Genomic DNA, 22,700 nt, shown 5'->3' with positions numbered 1-22,700 from the left:
CTACACAAAAACCACATACCTCTGTACACGTTGACAAACTACAAAAAAACCACATACGCTGTACACGTTGACAAACTACACAAAAACCACATAAATCTGTACTCGTTGAAAAACTACACAAAAACCACATACTCTGTACACGTTGACAAACTACACAAAAACCACAAACTCTGTACACGTTGACAAACTACAAAAAAACCACATACTCTGTACATGTTGACAAACTACACAAAAACCACATACCTCTGTACACGTTGACAAACTACACAAAAACCACATACGCTGTACACGTTGACAAACTACACAAAAACCACATACGCTGTACACGTTGACAAACTACACAAAAACCACATACCTCTGTACACGTTGACAAACTACACAAAAACCACATACCTCTGTACACGTTGACAAACTACACAAAAACCACATACGCTGTACATGTTGACAAACTACACAACAAGAGGCCCAAGTGCCTTAACGGTCATCTGACTATCTTGGCAATAGCTGTATAGGAAAATAATTAGATATGGTGTCATGGTAGCCATCTTCAATCTGGGATCAACCAGAGATATAACAATACTTTGACAAGATCATATCAGCCGCATTTCGTGTTTCAAGTTTCAGTTAAATTGCACTGGTAGAACTTGAGAAGAAGTTCAAAATGTGTTTTCAAGATGGCATCTGTGGCAGCCATCTTAGATCATCTGTGGCAGCCATCTTGGATTTTGGATCGACATAAAATATAACAACACTTGGTCGGGACCATGTCAGGATCATTTCATGCAGGTTTCAGCTTAATCACACTGGTAGAACTTGAGAAGTTCAAAATTCAAGATTTTGGAATATTTGACTCACATGACCTTGAAAGTAGGTCAAGGTCATTCATTTCCACAACTTTGATAGCCCTTTATCTCAGCGTGCTACTGACTAAATATGAATACCCTGGACCTTTCGGCTAATTAAAAGGTGTAGTTTAAAGATTTTAGCTTAATTGACCCCTGTGACCTTGAAAGAAGGTCAAGGTAATTCATTTTTATAATTATGGTAAACCTTCATCCCAGCATGCCATCAGCAAAATATGAGTATCCTGGACTTTTGGGTTAGTTAACAAAAATCGTTCAAAGATTTTAGCCTATTTTACCCCTGTGACCTTGAAAGTAGGTCAAGGTCATTAATTTTTACAACTTTTGTAGCCCTTTATCCCAGCATGCTACAGGCCAAATATGAGTACCCTGGACCTTTTGGTTAGTTAGAAGATGTTGTTCAAATATTTTAGCCTATTTGACCCCTGTGACCTTGAAAGTGGATCAAGGTCATTAATTTTCACAACTTTTGTAGCCCTTTATCCCAGCATGCTATAGGCCAAATATGAGTACCCTGGACCTTTTGGTTAGTTAGAAGATGTTGTTCAAATATTTTAGCCTATTTGACCCCTGTGACCTTGAAAGTGGGTCAAGGTCATTAATTTTCACAACTTTTGTAGCCCTTCATCCCAGCATGCTACAGGCCAAATATGAGTACCCTGGACCTTTTGGTTAGTTAGAAGATGTTGTTCAAATATTTTAACCTATTTGACCCCTGTGACCTTGAAAGTGGACCAAGGTCATTAATTTTCACAACTTTTGTAGCTCTTTATCCCAGCATGCTACAGGCCAAATATGAGTACTCTGGACCTTTTGGTTAGTTAGAAGAAGTCGTTCAAAGATTTTTAGCCTATTTGACCCCCGGTGACCTTGACAGTAGGTCAAGATCATTAAATTTCACAACTTTTGTAGCCCTTCATCCCAGCATGCTGCAGGCCAAATATGAGTACCCTGGACCTTTTGGTTAGTTAGAAGAAGTTGTTCAAAGATTTTAGCCTATTTGACCCCCGTGACCTTGAATGAAAGTTAAGGTCATTCATTTGAACAAGTTTGGTAGTCCTTCATCCCAGCATGTTACATGCCAAGTATCGGGTCTCTAGGCCTCTTGGTTATGAAGCAGAAGTCTTAACAAGATATTTCAGCCTATTTGACCCCTGTGTGAAAAGTTGACGCCGGACGGACGGACGGACGGACGGACGGACGACGGACGGACGACGGATGCTGCACCATAGCATAAGCTCACTTGCCCTTCGGGCAGGTGAGCTAAAAATCACATACTCTGTACACGTTGACAAACTACACAAAAACCACATACTCTGTACACGCTGATAAACTACACAAAAACCAAATACTCTTTACACGTTGACAAACTACACAAAAACCACATACTCTGTACACTTTGACAAACTACACAAAAACCACATACTCTTTACACGTTGACAAACTACACAAAAACCAAATACTCTGTACACGTTGACAAACTACACAAAAACCAAATACTCTGTACACGTTGACAAACTACACAAAAACCACATACTCTGTACACGTTGACAAACTACACAAAAACCACAATACTACACAAAAACCAAATACTCTGTACACGTTGACAAACTACACAAAAACCAAATACTCTGTACACGTTGACAAACTACACAAAAACCACATACTCTGTACACGTTGACAAACTACACAAAAACCACATACTCTGTACACATTGACAAACTTCACAAAAACCACAAACTCTGAACACGTTGACAAACTACACAAAAACCACATACCTCTGTACACGTTGACAAACTACACAAAAACCACATACGCTGTACACGTTGACAAACTACACAAAAACCACATACTCTGAACACGTTGACAAACTACACAAAAACCACATACGCTGTACACGTTGACAAACTACACAAAAACCACATACTCTGTACACGTTGACAAACTACACAAAAACCACATACGCTGTACACGTTGACAAACTACACAAAAACCACATACCTCTGTACACGTTGACAAACTACACAAAAACCACATACTCTGTACACGTTGACAAACTACACAAAAACCACATACTCTTTACACATTGACAAACTACACAAAAACCACATACTCTGTACACGTTGACAAACTACACAAAAACCACATACTCTGTACACGTTGACAAACTACACAAAAACCACATACCTCTGTACACGTTGACAAACTACACAAAAACCACATACTCTGTACACATTGACAAACTACACAAAAACCACATACGCTGTACACGTTGACAAACTACACAAAAACCACATACCTCTGTACTCGTTGAAAAACTACACAAAAACCACATACGCTGTACACGTTGACAAACTACACAACAAGAGGCCCAAGGGCCTTAACGGTCATCTGACTATCTTGGCAATAGCTGTATAGGAAAATAATTAGATATGGTGTCATGGTAGCCATCTTCAATCTGGGATCAACCAGAGATATAACAATACTTTGACAAGATCATATCAGCCGCATTTCGTGTTTCAAGTTTCAGTTAAATTGCACTGGTAGAACTTGAGAAGAAGTTCAAAATGTGTTTTCAAGATGGCATCTGTGGCAGCCATCTTGGATCATCTGTGGCAGCCATCTTGGATTTTGGATCGACATAAAATATAACAACACTTCGTAGGGACCATGTCAGGATCATTTCATACAGGTTTCAGCTTAATCACACTGGTAGAACTTGAGAAGTTCAAAATTCAAGATTTTGGAATATTTGACTCTCATGACCTTGAAAGTAGGTCAAGGTCATTCATTTCCACAACTTTGATAGCCCTTTATCTCAGCATGCTACTGACTAAATATGAATACCCTGGACCTTTCGGCTAATTAAAAGGTGTAGTTTAAAGATTTTAGCTTAATTGACCCCTGTGACCTTGAAAGAAGGTCAAGGTAATTCATTTTTATAATTATGGTAAACCTTCATCCCAGCATGCCATCAGCAAAATATGAGTATCCTGTACTTTTGGGTTAGTTAACAAAAATCGTTCAAAGAATTTAGCCTATTTGACCCCCGGTGACCTTGAAAGTGAGTCAAGGTCATTAATTTTTACAACTTTTGTAGCCCTTTATCCCAGCATGCTACAGGCCAAATATGAGTACCCTGGACCTTTTGGTTAGTTAGAAGATGTTGTTCAAATATTTTAGCCTATTTGACCCCTGTGACCTTGAAAGTGGGTCAAGGTCATTAATTTTCACAACTTTTGTAGCCCTTCATCCCAGCATGCTACAGGCCAAATATGAGTACCCTGGACCTTTTGGTTAGTTAGAAGATGTTGTTCAAATATTTTAGCCTATTTGACCCCTGTGACCTTGAAAGTGGGCCAAGGTCATTAATTTTCACAACTTTTGTAGCCGTTTATCCCAGCATGCTACAGGCCAAATATGAGTACCCTGGACCTTTTGGTTAGTTAGAAGAAGTCGTTCAAAGATTTTAGCCTATTTGACCCCTGTGACCTTGAAAATAGGTCAAGATCATTTATTTTCACAACTTTGATAGCCCTTCATCCCAGTATGCTATAGGCCAAATATGAGTACTTTGGGCCTTACGGTTATTGAGAAGAAGTTGTTTGAATGAAAAGTTTACGCACGGCGCACGGCGCACGGCGGACGACGACGGACGGTGCATGATGACTATAGGTCATCCTGACCCTTTGGGTCAGATGATCTTAAAACCACATACGCTGTACACGTTGACAAACTACACAAAAATCCTTTTACTAAACAGCACTATTGTGAAGGATTCATCTTTGTCTTACATTAATTGTGCATATTATTCCGAAGAACAAATGAACATGGCGGTGATGGTTAAAGTAAGTGAGCTACACGATGTTTAAATGGAGTTTCTACAAAGTACGGGTCATGACACCTCCAAAGGAGATTGAGGATGAACACAGTTATGGGTACTTTTTACCGCCACAAGCTTAGATTTTGTGATTTTGGCTTGGTTGTTGAGGTACCCATTAGAGGCGAGACGACATTTCGACCGGACAGGGAAATGTCTACCTAGCATATTTTTCGTAAATTTCCCGATTCACCAAGCCATAACTTCGTCAATACTTGGCCAATTTTGTTCATCAAGCACTCAATGGAAAGATAAATTATTTCTCTTTAAGGTAAGATATACGTCAATGTTTTATAGAGCCCATTTATTAAAATAATCACGGTTTAAAAAATAGGTCCGTTTTTCTCGACCGCCGAGTTCATAGTTTAGTTTAAACATATTTTTATTGTATCAAATATGTACAATAGGATTGGGCACAAGTTTTCCAACTTATATTAAGCCCTTTCCATACAATATTAGGTAACACATACAAAATTATACAAGATGACATTAACAATAAAATAGTATGTTTTGAAGTGTGGATAAGGGAAGGGCAAAGATAGGATGTAAGAAGGTGCAGGTATATGAAAAGAATGTGACAGAGGCCTTCATTTATATTATCATAAATCATAGTTAAGATATTTTCATTAAAAAGAAACATTTTTAAGACTGTGTGAATGATCTTTCTCGACCCAGATGGCACAAGTACACAATCCACTACGCACAACTTTCGGCTTATCAATGTTCAACATATCTCCTTCCATGGTTTTCCTTCACTTTGTTCGTTTCTTTCCTTCTGATATTTCCGTTTCGCAAGTGCCATACGAGTCAAGAAAGATAAAAGACGCAGTCTTTGATAAAGTTAAAGTAGTTCATACCCTTGATACTATAATATATATATGTATACTGTTGGCTAAAAATTTTCGTGTTTGGTCCCTGTGGTATACATCGCACGTTTAAGACATAAAGAGGCCCATGGGCCTTATGCTAGGTTTACACTATGTTCCCGGCGACCACGGTAGTCCCGTTTGCCCGAAACGTGGTACGTCGTGGAATTTTGGCTATTTTTGTCTCTGTAATCAAGTTGAGCTAGGTCTTGTGGTCTGATATAGGGGAAAGTGCTGTTCCTGGAGCTTAAAGGTACACTACGGCTTTAGCACGGTCTATCAAGAATACCACTACGTTCTCTCTAGGCCTGTTACGATCTGATGAGGTCTGCTACGTTTTACACGCTTTGATCAAGCTCCGATACGTTTTTCACGGTCCGTCAAGGTTTACTAGGGATGAAAGTCTGATGCCGGGCTTTTTTGGAGCAAATGAAACAATATTTATTGTCGAAAATGTCATTTCAAACACTAAATAAAAAGAAAAGAAAATCTTAACTATATTTGGTATAAATATAAAATTATTATTTCCAAGTGTTTCTAAGCAAATATTTTTTTTCTGTAATGGTTCTCACTTAATCTGCCTTTTGCAATAATAGCTTTGGTATAATTTGATGGTTTAAACGTGTTTGATAATGACTATTTCTATTTATTGATACAAATAACTCCATGAAGTAGCAAATATGTACCAGGCCAGGCAATGATACCCCATCATATATTGCTTGCAACGTAAGACCGTAATAAGACGTAACACGCCATATCACTTCGGGCTTTCAACCGCTACAAGCCGCGATGTGACAGAACGCATCGAAACAGCTATCATCCACCTTGGCTTGCCGTCAAAACCTGGACAAAACGGCACAAAGCGTGCAGCAAATCTGCATCAACCGTGATGAAACGTGGAAAAACGCAACAGAACGTCACAAAACTTGAAATCATCGTGAGATTCCGGGGAACGTGCTTGCTGCCCGTTCCACCACGGACCGTCTGGAAGTTTTGTTACGCCTCGTACGCACTGGTACGTTTTGTCACGTCAATCCCGTTTTATTACGTCCTGTGGCGTTCACCATCTGTACCGTTATTGCTGTGGCAATTTTTTGACAGTTTAAAAAATCTGGCACGGCATCCACGGTATTCACGACCGCTTACGTTTGTCTATCACGTCCTTCTGCGCTGTCTCACGTTGTCTCGCGGACCGTTTTGTCCACGGTGGTCTGAAACGGGGCTGCCGTGGCCGCCGTGAACATAGTGTAAACCTAGCATTAACGGTCACCTGATATTTGATACAAATCAGTTATGTCATTTACTAGTCAAGCATTGATATATTATTTTTATCCAAAACAAACATAACGACCATTCTTAATATCCACTCATAAGTTGCCGTATAATTTTCCTTCGAAAAGACCTTCAGATATATATGTGAACAAAAACAATGTCTCGCTGTGAATTTGATATTTTATACGATTCAGTTTTATTGCCTAGTAATTAAGTGATATAAAACAAGTACGATAAAATGCATAAAGACGTTTTGATAATGATTTGCACAATCATTTCTTTGCTCCAGGAATAGGCACCAATTGTAGCTCTAAAGACGACACCATTATTTGTCTAAAAGTCTTTTAAGCTACAATATTGCTAAGATCTAATATATAAAATGTCTACATACAAAGTTTCGTTAAGCTGAGTGCAGATTTAATCAAGTTATCTTGTTCACAAGGTCCATTAAAGGCCCACTACCTTTCCGAAACGGCTTTTCATTTTTAAAATGGGAATGTAAAACGAGATCGATAATTTTGTAGAGTCGCAAAAGTTATTGACTTACTGTTAATACTACATATATAATCACCTTCTGAACAGTTTAATCAAAATAAATAAAATGTTAATTTTCATAACGCGGGTCGTCTTATGTTTCCCGCCGTCGTCCTAAATACGGCGCGGTAGTTGAATATCACTATGCCAGACGGTAAAACAGCGAAATGACTCTCCATTGTTTTCATATATTACGCGGTAAATCTTACATATGTTTGGTGTTGAAACCTCTTCTTAGGCCATCGGTATATATTCTCTGATGTAATAAATGTTTTTAAGAAATCTTTATATTTTGCTCCGGAAAGGTAGTGGGCCTTTAATAATCATTTGACAAAGGACAATAACTCCGTAAGTGGCAGTTAAATCACGCTGATTTTTGAACTCGTCCGAGATCTTTCCAATTAATTTATATACAAAGATTCATTCCGCTCGGTTCATATCTCATTAATAGCTCAAGTTATTGTGTTCACATTGTCCAATAATTGTTAGTGCAAAGGCCAATAACTCCGTAAATTACTGTCGAATCACGCTGATTTTCGAACTTGTCCGAGATCTTTCCAATATTAGTTTACATACAAAGTTTCATGAAGCTGAGTGCATAATTATTTACTCCAGTTATCATGTTCACAAGGTCAAAAAATAACAATTTGTGCAAACAAAGGACAATATCTCCGTAAGTAACTGTCGAATCACGCTGAATTTCGAACTCGTTCGAAATATTTCCGATGTAAGTTTACATACAAAATTTCATTAAGCTCGGTTCATTTACTTATGTTATCGTGTTCATAGAAATGTTAACGGACGTCGCACGACGGACGACGGACGACGGACGACGACGGACAAAAGTCTTTTCCCGTGTTTGTGTCTTGTTGGGGTAAATGTAATTTTTCTATTGTGACGTCACGATAACGTGGGACTTCGCGCCATTCTCGAGGTTTTCCCCCCACAGTGGTAAATCAAAATGGCAGATTTAGTATGAAAACAAAGAAAAAATATTTATACAGAAAACGACGTGTTTTTTCTCAAAATAATGATATCACAATTAATGGATACCTATTCGCAAGGGAGCTAACTCTGTTATATGCAAAGAGTTACACAGATACATATTTTCTAGATAAACAGACAGACAAACACAAATTAATATCACGTTTCGATGAAAGCAGAGCTAGGATATTGATAACACGCTTGATATTACCGGAGACTATTTATTTACATTAAATGCGCTGACATCTTTTCAATAACCATACGTTTGAAAAACATCGTCAGTGTACACTAGCGGGATTACATATATTATAATATCATCTATGCACGTGCTCAATTATCATTATCTCCTCATAATCGAAATCAAAAGGTATATCCCTTTTGGGATGAAACGCGTTCTTGTATAAGATAATCTCATTATTTTAAGCATCTGCGAGCTGTTTATATAATTTATTGTTGAAATAAAACTCAATTCTTATATTTTTCAGAAGGACATTTCAAACTATACAGTACATTATTATCAAGGACACAGATCGACAGCTGTCAATCAAATCGTCCTCGTACCGCATGTGACTTTTGCCAAGGATTTATAAGCTCATACGTCTTTGCTTTTGCATTTTGTATTGTCACTAATTGTGTATGCAATGACATGGCTACACACTGCTTAGCGATTAGTCACTCACTCGTTTCTTTTTAACCGCAGGTTGTATTGTAATTATTATCCAAGAGACAAAATAACTCAGTTGTTTCTTTTTTATCGCAGATGGTATTGTGTCAATCGGATCACCTCGTCATTTTCTCCGAAACTAGACTCGGACCTAAGTAGTAACCATTTTGAACTACTTTCGGAAAAAATGGCGGCACGCTTCAACGTAATCAGTTGGCTATAAGAGGTATTTATTCCTCGACTGCATCTATATCTACTGTACATGAGTTATAGATGATGGTATCTTTGATTTTGTATATAGATTACAACTAGAAATTTGATTAATTGCCTCATTTTTGATAATGACTCAATCGCTCTCTTTTGGGCGGTGTACGGTCAAACAGCAGGCCTTGATTCAAAAGGTCCCAGTGAAAACAGTTCCGTTATTTAGAGTCATCAATGTAAAAATTAAAATTCAAGAAACATTTTACGACTTTGTTGTTTATTCAGTTTTCAACCGTTTACGTTCAATATTTCAAACTTATACTATCTAAAAGTATATATCTAAATGTCTAGAATTGAATTTTATCTAGCGGTAGTATGATAATTTAGCATATTGGAGGGGATCCTGTGAACAAATTAATCAAATTTTTGCACAGTCTCTTTAAAAAATCTACCATAGGAGTAATGGTAGAGAAAATATGCTATAAAAAGTTTTTTTTCATTACGTATCCCTACTTTGAATATACAATGTAGTGTCCGATAGTTGTAATGTCTTCAAATTTCTTGTGGTAACGAAAATGAGTTATTGTAAAATAAGAATAATTGCAATATATATAGATAACCTTTTTGATTTAAGGAGGGGCCGGTATGTTTGGGGTTTTGTGTGTGTGTGTGTGTGTGTGTGTGTGTGTGTGTGTGTGTGTGTGTGTGTGTGTGTGTGTGTGTGTTTTTTTTTTTTTTTTTTTTACACACAAGTCCGTTCTGCCACGCGTCCCGCTCTTGAAAGTTAATGTTCGTCGCTATATTGTACAATTTAACGACTAACGACTTTTATTTTCGTCTCATTCCCCCTTTCTTTGATTTATTTAAATGATGAAAATTGTTCCATAATATTACTTTCTCGGAAAATGTTAAACGTGATTGCAATGTACATGTATATACTCTTTAACATCATAAACGTTTACGTATTTCAAAATTATGATCATTTTCGCAATTTTTAAAATTCGTTACATTTCGTTTTTCAATAGCATTTTCCGTGTCTCTTATATCTAAGCAAGTTAACTACAAAGTATTTTGTCTTATTTTGAGTACCGTGTTCGCATAAATTCCAGATACATTATCTGTTCTGGGACTATCGGACCTTCGGACTAACGGGTCTTAGGACTAACTGGCCTTCGGACTATTGGGCCGTAGGGATATGAGAGACAGGTATATTTCTAGATTTAATATGACTTAGCCACACAAAGCTAAAACCAAACACGAAGTGGTAATCAATTGGCGTCTTTATGGTACATTAATGCTAGGAATGGGGTACATGTGGCTACTTCAAACAGCGATATCGGACTCAAAATGTGTTTTTAATGGACATCACCAATTTTGTTAAAAGTGAATGTCTTGTAACATGTAATTATTTTATCTTTACGTATTATTAAAATGATGATTAAGGATATCATTCAAAAGGTTTTGAATATTCTATGAACTTCTTTAAAACCATGATTACAAACTAATGAAATTAGCGGTATATTAATAGCTGCAGTATTAGTAAATTTGTTTGTACATGTATGATTATAATGGCTGATAAGTAAAATCAGAAGAGGAGTTTGTAATAATTACGATAATGTTTCCTTGATTGTATATATGTTCACGTGTATATATATATATACATTGTATTTATATCTCATTTTCTGTATCTCTTATTCGAGGAATAAAAGTTTTAACTATGGAGAATTAAATTTTTAATGATATATTAATTGAACTGATAATGCCACGCGACCGGAATCACGGATGAAGCATGTAAACAAATTAGATTATTGTCTATATCGTTTTCATATGAAAAAAAAATGTATCTTATCTGGTCTTCAAGTTGGAACAGTCACCACACAAATAAATGGATATTTCGGTACAAATGTGTTTTAAGATGTTCCATCGCCGACAGAGAATAAACGATACTCATCATTTGAAAAAAAATGGTGTTTACTCATATAAATGTATGTCTTTCTAACACAAATATGTAAAATAGAATATTTTACTAAATGGTGCATGCGTGATCAGTACTTTATTCCATATAGGACATAGTGATATGTATTTTTTTGATAAGCAATTAATTATTTTTGACATTTTTTATTTTGAAGTAAAATTAGAAGCTCAAACTTTTCAATGACGGTAATGGTGTAAAGTATGTAACTTTTGAAACTGAAAAAAACTTGATTCGTCCGCTCCTGTTTTTTATACTATAGAAAAAAATACCATTGGTCGGCGGTTTTAATGGTATAAATAACGCACGAACTGAGGTACAATTTATGAACATTCTTCAAAGAAGTATAATGTATTAAGTCATATATTCCATTCATAAAAGGTTACCGTTGGATAAATTTTCTAAAACATTTCATAGTTTCTTGTTCGAGCATTCATGTTCATTCCAATAAATATATCTCATACGTCTTGTAAAACACAAATTTAGATAGTATACTTTTTTGTGGTACATATAGAGATTTGAAGCAGACAAAAATAACGCTGTATGTTTCACAAGGGAGGTAACCCTCTATGATATAGTCCTACAGGTAGTGGTAATTTGGTCATTGTCCGGCGGATCACAAAATACATCATTTTCATGTGTGTTCGAAGAAGTGGGCGAGGTGTTCCGATTGGGTATTGTGTATATTGTATGCTATTGTGTTTAGCCACAAAAGTGTTATAAATACACTGAAAAAATAAATCCGTAAATTTCTAAGAGCTGACTATTAGACTACATGTACTGTATAGGATTAGGCCTATAAAAAAAATCGGTAATGTTGTCAGAATAAATCTATGTATTGTTTATCAAGAATCAAAATAAACCATTCTAAATGTTTATAACTCATCAATTTTATCGGATTTTTATTATTAATTTATTATCAATATTATTTTCGTCATGATTAAAGATCCGAAATGTTCCGTCACAGCTTTTGGATAGAATTTTAGTTTTGTCAAATCCCAGGATTCAATCTGTCATGCGCAGTGGAGGTGATCGTCCTCCATGTTTGTTTACCTTTGCAGACCGTTTCGTTCACCTCGCGATCTAGTATTTGATATATGTTCTATTAGGATGGAAGTCAGAGGCAGAATGACATAGTTTACGTCTAAAACATTATACTGTTCAAGTAGGGGATAATTGTACTGTTCTTTCTGTTGATTTTGGCTTGTCCATAGGTGTAAATAATCCGCGCACATGCTGTTTTAGATTAACCTGCAGAGCTGGCGAATCGAAACGTCATTTGCCAACATCTATAATCCATTTCTTCTTCCTTAAAGTGAACTGTTTAAAATCGTCGACTTCTGGAATCGACAACTTACTTTTTCATCTACAACCGTCGATCTCTTTGTACCGCCGCAAGAGATATGGGAAACACCACTCAAAAGGGTCGACATGCGTCTGGGGATGACATGGGGCCGTCTTTAACAGCTGGTCGATATCTGAACGAATCCGGATCATTCGACCCGCCAGATGTTCTTCCACCAAACTTTCGGGTAAGTTCCATGTGTTTAGTATAATTTAATAGCTTTAAGCCAATACTTTATTCAGTCATGTTTCCAAAAATTATTTTCACGATTGGTTTAAAGGTCAAGGTCACATCGTAGGATCTGAATATTCAGCAGTTGTTTACATCCATGCTTGTAGAAGTGTCTTTGTTTACGTTTATTGTCCATTTACTTTCAGCATTTGTTTTTATCAAATGGTTTGTCATTCATTGTGGATATAGAATACTCAGGCTTACTGTCAAACCAAAACGCTTGTTCTGTTGGCCTACCTAAGGACACTTATGCTGTTTTGGTAATATTTTGCCACGAGGTCATTGCCAATCGTACTAGATCTACCGTACTTCCGACATTCGAGAGGGACAGTTTGAGGAGACAATTCCCCTAATATACTTTTTATCTTGTTGTTCATACCATGTTTATGCATGGAGAAATTGAACAGTTCCTGCAAGATCTACATGAAGCCAGGGCATTTGAGGTTGAAGTGAATGAGAGTCTATGTTGTGATGGAGTGGTAAGAAACAACAGTTATAAGAGTTGACCTTCATGTCATGTGTAATAAATTGTGGACCCAAAACACGACCAACCTCAGCTGATAATTTATTTTAAAGCATTGTCTTTTGATGATAAACTTGTATTCAAGGTACATGGAGTATAGTTTTCTCTTGAATTGTCAAAACATGATACATGATTTGTCAACATACATGTTGACCTTGACTTGAGTTGCCATATGTTTTGGCAGTAGATAAATGCATCAAGTGATCACGTTTAGCAATGTATAAAGACTGAAAAGATTACATATGTACTTGCCGCCGCCTTCTACAGATTTTATTGCCATATGGCAATAAACTCTGTAGACTTTTCCTTTATTGATTACAAAGTATCTGAATTCCCATCCTCTAGAAGTCTCATTGCAGTTCATTAAGAATTTACCTAAGTTTCTCAAAAGTTTTTGATTTTTGCAAAATTTTCAAAGTTATAAGTGACCAGATCAAAGTGACTAATTCTAATAAATAATTTAAAACAGCAAATATTTTACATTAATTATTACTTCTTAACATAAATTGTGTTTTCAATGGTGAAGAAATATTCATAAGAATGTAGGAGTCAGTGGTAGTTCAAGCAGGAGTACACGTGTCCTTACAAGGCACTTTAGTATGTAAAATGGTGTCAAACAAGCTTAAGCCTTATTGTATGTTTCAGAGAGCCAGAGCTGCTACCACACAAAGTCAGGGTGACCCTGAGAACCTTAAAGAGAAGTTGTTACCTACAGTGTTCAAATGGGAAGGAGGCGGCAAGGACGTGTACATTTCAGGCTCATTCAATCAGTGGAGACATAAAATACCACTCGCCAAAAGGTACCTTAAATAAAATCAGGATGAAAATGAATAACAGATTGAACATAGCAGATTCCATAAGAAGAAATAAACAAAAACATGGTTCTGTAAACCAGTCACTTATTTTTGCATTTTCATTCCAACTTTTTCGCTGCATGATGTTAAATTTTGTGATTTAGAGTCCTATGGTTCTACTGTACCTATATGCCTGACACTTTTTCATGGCAATATATTTTTTACAATTTCTACTTGATACGCTAAAATTAGATAGTTTACAGTGTATTTGTTTTATTTTAACAATTTCCACGTACCTAAAACACCTAGTAGGCTTTAATTGGTGTTGATTAGCAAGGAAAAAATATGCTTCAGATGAAATATTTTGGGAACAATATATAAGATAATCTCTTGGATTTTCAATGTTAGTAAATATACAATTTCAATTACATTTCCCAAAGTGTACTCAAGGTGTTTGTGGCTAATTTCAAATGACAGATGGAGTTTTAAATAAATGATTGTAAGGAATTAATTAGTTTTGAGATTTCCATTTGATTGGGTATATGTATTATGGTGGTCTTTTTGGACTATTCAGAAGGACATCATTTAAGAAAAAAGTACAGGGATACAAGAGGACTTATATATACATTTTGAGACTCATTGATTTTGTCTGGCACTTGCCATTTGCTAAATTGGTGAGTCCAAAACCCATGAGAAAAAATCCTACATAAATGAATTGCTGTTGTGAAATTAATAAACCAGGAGTGGGCATGTGAATATTGTCAACCATTTTGTATCTAACCAGTATTATGATATGTTATAGGTAGCTTGTGGACGGTGTAGTGATGATCAAATCAAATTGATTAAAATTATGACATCGTAATTTGGAATATTTTGTCATTGCATTATTGTCTGTTTTACATAATTCATCATAAAACTTGTATGTTATTTTTTCTTGTGAGTTTGGAAATTTCACACTGATAATAGTTTAGTGGCAAGAGTTTGAATAACAATTATTCGTGAATATTTTGCTCTAGGGCATTTATGAAATATGAATAAAATTAACTTTAAAGTGTGCATTGGGATTGGTATAATACGATTAGTCTTCTCAAGTCATTGTGTATTAATCATGTTTCCTATTTCCTGTACAGCTTTACTGCACCAGACTTTGATGTCCTGTGCTTCTGTGAATTTTACCCTTGTTAATATTGGGTTTCAGGTTAACCAAGTATTCAAAGCTATGCATGATGATTTTTTTTTGTGACAGTGAGCTGGATCTAGTTGTATTCTGTGAAGAGTTTTAAAAGAATGATTTAGATCAGATTCTGTCCTGCTAGCATCTAGAACAGCTACCATATATGACATACATGACGACTGTGTTTGGACCAGTTATGTGTATAGTTTAGTGAATGTGTATGAAGTTATTATATATCATAATGTAGCTATATTAGGAGGTCTGCAATATCATGTTAGTGATATTACTATAGATAGGAAACTTACACATGGCTATTGATGGTATCATATACGGGTTTATGAGGTCTATTTCTCTGAGTTTTTAGTTTATTGATGATTACACTATCTGAGCTCATTTCCTGCTTGATCAGGGGCCATGGTGGCCCACCTCTAGGTCATGGGTTTAAATCCCATGTGGAGCAGTAGCCAGGTAAATGATGACTGGTTGATGGTTTTTCTCTTGGTAATCTGGCTTCTCTCCACCACCTAAACCTTGAGGGTCCTGGCTGTTAACAGGACATTAAAACAAATAATCCTATTTGATGCTCCACCGTCGACAGTAGGGCTGTAACGAGTATCCGAGTACTCGAGTATTCACAAATTATTGAGAAAGATCGGATACGAGTATTCGTTACTCCTTATATTTGTGGACCGCGATCTTTCAAAAGCAAAAAATAATACCTTCTTTAATGCTGTCATAGCTCAAAAATGTGAAGGAATGTACACTAAAATCTGAATATCATCGATGTTTTCACTTTGAAGTAGACCGGAAGTACACAAGAGCTGCGTGAAGTAAAGCTAGCAACATGTTATTTTCGTATCCACGCTTCGATGCAGTGTTGTGAATTCTTCATAAAATAATAATGATAAAACATAATTATTGAATTCTAGAGATGTAAAAGATGATAATTGATTTCGTTTTCATTACGGGTCGGAAATATGTAAAAATACGAATATATTACATTAGGCTACTGAGTATGTAGATGTGAACCCTATGTCAAAAACGAAAGGTAGGCTAATTATGAGTCAAAATCATAAATCACTTGATTAAAAATAAAAACTATAGGCCTAGAACCAAATTAAATTGTAACTGCTCTTACAGATTTAAACATTTTTTTCTTAATCTCAATGTTTATTCTGTATTTGACCAAAATAAAAGTAACAGTGAAAATATTTTCAAATGGTTATTTATGCCTTACCATGATGATTTCATGCCGTAATTGATGTGCAGTAGTATTTTTGAGATGACGTCATTTCAAAATTCAAATGATTTGATTTTTTTTACAGTTGCAGTGACTGAATCCTGCTGCACTTCACCTGTAACTCTATTACTTAATGATAAGGAATGTAAAACTGCTAAAAATGGTTTTATTATCAATCAAACATTTATCAATATATAAGAGCATTATTGATTTATCAATAAAAACAGTTTCGACTTAAATTGAATTGTGCTTGTATCTAACTGGTGATTCGTGCTCCGATCTGTGAATCGTCAACCTCGAATCGTGGATCGGATCGGATCGCCACATGTTAGACAATCCACAGCCCTAGTCGACAGAGCATAAATGATACTCATCATTTGCAAATTACTATTTATCATGTATACAAATGTATATGGGTCTAATAAAATTAACACAAAAATAAATTTAGAATACCTGGTACGTAATTAATTTTGCTTTTAGTACATGTGCATTGCATATGCATACATCATTCCATATAGGACATAGTGCAAGTTTTTTTTACCAGTATGCAATTCATTATTTTTAACATTTTGATCTTGAAGTAAAATAATTTATTACAAGCTCAAACTTTTCATTGGTGTTGATATATAATTAACTTTTGTAACTGAAGAAAAATATTAATTTGTCTGCTCCTCTTTTTGATAGAGAAAAAAACCAATTGTCAGTGGTGTAGCATCTGTAATATCAATAGCATCTGGTATCTTAGATTTATTCTAGACTGGGTTAAAAACTATAAAAAAAAATAAAAGAAAGTCTGAGGAATAAAACAATGAAAAGTATAGTCCATGATAATTTTATATAAGGCAAAATACACTAGCTCCAGAAAACAAACTTTGTACCAAACAGAAGTATATGTATGCCAAATTGTTTTTGCTATTTTGTAAATGCATCATTTTGATTTCAGCCATGGCGATTTTTTTGCAATTGTGAATATAGAGGAAGGAGATCATCAATACAAATTTTTTGTTGATGGTCAGTGGGTACACAATCCTAACGAGGTACTCGTACATGGTGAACCTTTGTGTGTGTCAGGAATCCTGTTCCTCTAACTGCTTTCAGCCTACTTAGTAATATGTTAGGTCCCTATTTAATATAAAAAAAAATTATTTTGAATATTCCAAATCTGTTCTTTATGTGATCTGAAAAATGAGATTGCTCATAATTGTCATTATTTGGTTCATTGATATGATATAAACTTTATCTTTAATTTATTTCATTTTTTTAACGAAGCATTATGATACGAGTATTAGCCAGTTGTTTACCTGGTACTGACCAGTGTGGATGGACAGGTGAACTGCTGTATACACACAATGGACACGTTTGTTCGTTTCCTACTGAAATCTAGTGTAGAGCATGCAGTGTTTCCTAACCTGTTTCTCTGTCACCATGTCGTACTGACAGTAGTAACGTGTCTGTTATACTATTGTGATATTATGATAATGTAGCATGTTTTGACATTGGTTTTACTGTCAGTACAATGTTGACAGATGGGCCTGTGTTTGTTGTATATACTAAGTACACCGGACGGTGAAACAGGAAGTGAGATCTGATTCAGCTTTGTAACATTCTTGTTTATCTTCTGTAAAACATAAAATCTTAATAGCTGCTGCTGGTCGTTCTTGAGCATTTTGTCAGGAAGCAAAAATACCAGCAGTAATTATACTACATTGTCACGTATGATGAAATGATCAAAATTAAACAATGTGTTTCACAAACACAGGACAGTTTCCATGTTAATTTTACTGAAGTCTATCCACAGTATAATGTACAAAATGTACTGTAGTATTCTTTAATCCATTAGTTGTTCTGCCATGATAGTTATGATAATGTTAAGTCTATGGCTGATTTCTGATGTTTTTCCTGTCACACTGTCATTGGGGTACATGGTTGGTGGAGACCTTTGGCCACATATTTAACCTTAGTGATACGCTTGTTTGGTGTGCTTACTGGTTCTAAACACTTGAGCTGCTCTGTTTTATGTTTGGACATCTTTCACTGTGTTTCAGCCATGGAAACTTTATCACGATTTTAGATCTGCCTGAGGGGGAGCATCAATATAAATTTCATGTGGATGGGCAGTGGATACACGGAGAGGAGGAGGTAGAGTTATGTCCCCTTGTGTTGTATGTAATTATGTACAGCACAATGATCAAGGTCACCATGGGTCACTGGTTCTGATTTCATGAACTGTCCCTACCATTAGCCCTGTAGAATTACTACATACAACCTCTAGGATAATGACAAAGACCCATGTAAATGTCAAACTAACTAACAGGAAACAACTGCAACAGCATATACCTCCATAGAGTAGTGTCTAATGCCCTGTATTCTTTCATACCCACTGGTGTAATACTGGCTGGTCTAGGGCAATACACTCATGTCGCCTGAGGCTGTATTGCATGGCTACCCATGCAATAAAGCCTCGAGACGTCATGGTGTCAACAAAATTTCTATTTCCTCAGTAAAATTTTAATATTTTTTTTTTCCACAAAATGGACTGATTTTACTATAAAAGATGCAAGAAACGGAATTTATGTTGAAAATATCACATAATTTTTCATGTATGGTAATTGGCTTCCAGTCGTGGATTTCTTCAAATTTATTTCAAAATGGCGGGATATTATAGTTGTAAAATTGCAATGAAACGTCGAGGTATGAAAGAAAAATACTCTTTCATAAGTGGATATGAAGAATAGGGATATTCTACCCTTGGGATAACAAAATGTTGCAAAACCCTCGGCAAGCCTGGGGTTTTACTACATTTTGTGACCCTCGGGTAGAATATTCCTATCCTTCATATCCACATATGAAAGAGTCTTATATTCTTGTACACCCTAATGATTCTCAGTATCTTATCACAACCCAATGCTCCATCAGAGACATGATGAAATACTAATTCAACTTTCAACAAAAATGCTATTATTTTCATATGAATTTCAAATGAAGTGTATTTTTATTAAAAAATGAAGTAAATAAAAAAAAAAAAAAATGAAATCTATAGTGGCAGATCTAATCAATAAGGGAGATAACTCAAGATGTGTTAGAAAAATTGAATTATCTGTTTTATGTTCCAACATTTTGTATTAACATTAAATATTATATTCTTTTATATCAGCTGGTTTTGACATTCATTTCAGTGGGTTAATTTTGATATTTTTTATTGGGTTGGTTTTAATATTCATTAACATGGGTTTTTTTCATTTATTTTTTTTAAAAAGGTCTGTAAATTTTTATTTATCTAGTTAGCTCACCTGGCCCGAAGGGCTGGTGAGCTGACGTCATGGCGAGGGGTCCATCCTCCGTTGTCTGTCAACTTTTCACAAAAATCCCTACTAGTCATAAACGGCAGAATGGATTTTAATCAAATTTTGTCTGAAGCTTCCCTGGGTGAAGGCAAACCAATTTTGTTTAAATCCTTGGCCTGGCCTCCCAGGGGCCTGAGGGGCGGGGCCCAATAGGGAAAATATAGAGCAAATTCTTTAAAACCTTTTTCTTCTGTCAGAATGAAGAGATTTGGTTTTAATATGGTCTGAAGCTTCCTTGGGTGAAGGGGAACCAATTTTGTATAAAATGGGTCTGGTCCCACAGAACAGGTGAGCGATATGTAGGCTAAATGGGCCTCTTGTTGATTTATCCTACACTGTTGTGCCTTGCAGCAGAGAATATTGCATGCTATGTGCATGAATAAACAATATGTGTATCACAGATATATGTATTGCTTTATCTGGTACATATCTTGATATCAATATTAATTATCAAATGTTGCTTATCAACCAATGCACCGGCTGGTACTCTCTCCCTAGGCTTGGCTCATTAGAGTTTTAGTTTTGATCTTATATCATCCTGCTAGATAAAGTATTCAGCCGCTTTCTTCAATAGTTTTTAAAAGTGCCTGTCTTGTACATTTATAATTCATTTTCTTATTCTCATTAAGTGATTATATCGACTCAGCTAAATAGAAACAATTCACTTTTCTGAGTTAACTTGAAAGAGCTTATTTCTTACAGAATACTGGTAAATCAAAGCACAGTTACAAACTTTGGAATGTCCTATTAATCATACATCATCATGTATATCACAGTTCATGATAACATTAAAGGAAAGATGTATTTAAGTTTGAATTTCTGTATGTGTGACCACTGTTTGACCTCTGTATAACTTATGTTTGCCCTCTTTGTTTCAGCCTACTGTGGAGAATACAGTTGGTTCATTGAACAATGTTATCAACGTTAAAAAATCGGACTTTGAAGTGTTTGAAGCTTTAGCACTGGATAGTAAAAACACCAACAGTGCCAAAAGACGTAAGTATAGAGAGTGGGATGTCCTTGTGAGAGATAGGTTGTGTACAGGGAGACTTATAGTAGTTCAAAGGACATGCAGATATACATGTATAAAGTATGTCAAATAATAAAGGAGTCTGGCTCGTGGTCTGCTAATTTATACCAATTTCTGGGTCAAATTATTTTACGTTGAAATAGCTTTGTGTAATTGTGTCATCAAAAGGAAATCTGCAGATTAATGCCCTTTGCTCTTATAACCTATCCCATGGGTCAAAGGAGTTTTTTTTCCAATAATAGATGGTGAACTATGCCTGTATTAGACACATATTTTATAGAGATTAGCTTGGCTGATTTTAAGATTGGTTTTAGTGCAGACAGCTGTCGTTGCAGGACTTAAATTTTGTGTAATATTCATCAGTTATGATATATGAAAACTGTAATTGTCTGTTAATGTGTTGTTACAGACGATGTCAGTGGCCCCCAAACTGAGTACGGACAGGAAGTGCCACCTCGACGACCAGGCGAGAAACACAGTGGGCCACCGATACTACCTCCACATTTACTTCAAGTTATACTCAACAAAGACACACCAGCTCATGTAAGTTCTCAACAAAGACACACCATGTAAGTCACACCGGTCCTAACTTGTCTGTCATACTCAACAAAGACACACCATCTCATGTAAGTCACACCGGTCCTAACTTGTCTGTTATACTCAACAAAGACACACCAGCTCATGTAAGTCACACCTATCCTAACTTGTCTGTTATACTCAACAAAGACACACCAACTCATGTAAGTCACACCGGTCCTAACTTGTCTGTCTGTATACTCAACAAAGACACACCAGCTCATGTAAGTCACACCGGTCCTAACTTGTCTGTCATACTCAACAAAGACACACCAGCTCATGTAAGTCACACCGGTCCTAACTTGTCTGTCATACTCAACAAAGACACACCCGCTCATGTAAGTCACACCTATCCTAACTTGTCTGTCATACTCAACAAAGACACACCAGCTCATGTAAGTCACACCGGTCCTAACTTGTCTGTTATACTCAACAAAGACACACCAGCTCATGTAAGTCACACCGTCCTAACTTGTCTGTTATACTCAACAAAGACACACCAGCTCATGTAAGTCACACCGGTCCTAACTTGTCTGTTATACTCAACAAAGACACACCAGCTCATGTAAGTCACACCGGTCCTAACTTGTCTGTCATACTCAACAAAGACACACCAGCTCATGTAAGTCACACCGGTCCTAACTTGTCTGTCATACTCAACAAAGACACACCAGCTCATGTAAGTCACACCTTCCTAACTTGTCTGTTATACTCAACAAAGACACACCAGCTCATGTAAGTCACACCTCCTAACTTGTCTGTATATCAACAAGACCACATCACACACCGGTCCTAACTTGTCTGTCATACTCAACAAAGACACACCAGCTCATGTAAGTCACACCGGTCCTAACTTGTCTGTCATACTCAACAAAGACACACCAGCTCATGTAAGTCACACCGGTCCTAACTTGTCTGTCATACTCAACAAAGACACACCAGCTCATGTAAGTCACACCTATCCTAACTTGTCTGTTATACTCAACAAAGACACACCAGCTCATGTAAGTCACACCGGTCCTAACTTGTCTGTCATACTCAACAAAGACACACCAGCTCATGTAAGTCACACCGGTCCTAACTTGTCTGTCATACTCAACAAAGACACACCAGCTCATGTAAGTCACACCGGTCCTAACTTGTCTGTTATACTCAACAAAGACACACCCATCTCATGTAAGTCACACCGGTCCTAACTTGTCTG

At 36.2% G+C, this 22,700-nt stretch overlaps 1 protein-coding gene across 1 annotated transcript; it reads left to right on the top strand.

Moving 5' to 3' along the window:
* Nucleotides 1-12,246: 12,246 nt before the first annotated feature.
* Nucleotides 12,247-21,493, top strand: LOC138319784 (5'-AMP-activated protein kinase subunit beta-2-like). The gene is made up of 5 exons (XM_069262919.1): nt 12,247-12,771; nt 13,984-14,138; nt 18,592-18,685; nt 20,769-20,886; nt 21,330-21,493. The coding sequence occupies exons 1-5, from the start codon at nt 12,643-12,645 to the stop codon at nt 21,491-21,493; spliced, it is 660 nt and encodes a 219-aa protein (XP_069119020.1). The 5' UTR covers nt 12,247-12,642.
* Nucleotides 21,494-22,700: the final 1,207 nt, after the last annotated feature.

This window comes from Argopecten irradians, chromosome 3, assembly GCF_041381155.1.
Source record: "Argopecten irradians isolate NY chromosome 3, Ai_NY, whole genome shotgun sequence".
Lineage (NCBI taxonomy): Eukaryota > Metazoa > Mollusca > Bivalvia > Pectinida > Pectinidae > Argopecten > Argopecten irradians.
The sequence above is the reverse complement of the archived record's forward strand: the minus strand, read 5'-3'. Positions and strand labels throughout refer to the sequence as shown.

Excerpts from the sequence above, each read along its gene's own strand:
- LOC138319784 (XM_069262919.1), top strand. The coding sequence starts at position 12,643 with ATGGGAAACACCACTCAAAAGGGTCGACATGCGTCTGGGGATGACATG. Across the intron at positions 12,772-13,983 it reads TTCTTCCACCAAACTTTCGG|AGAGCCAGAGCTGCTACCAC; the intron begins GTAAGTTCCATG and ends TGTATGTTTCAG. Across the intron at positions 14,139-18,591 it reads AAAATACCACTCGCCAAAAG|CCATGGAAACTTTATCACGA; the intron begins GTACCTTAAATA and ends ACTGTGTTTCAG.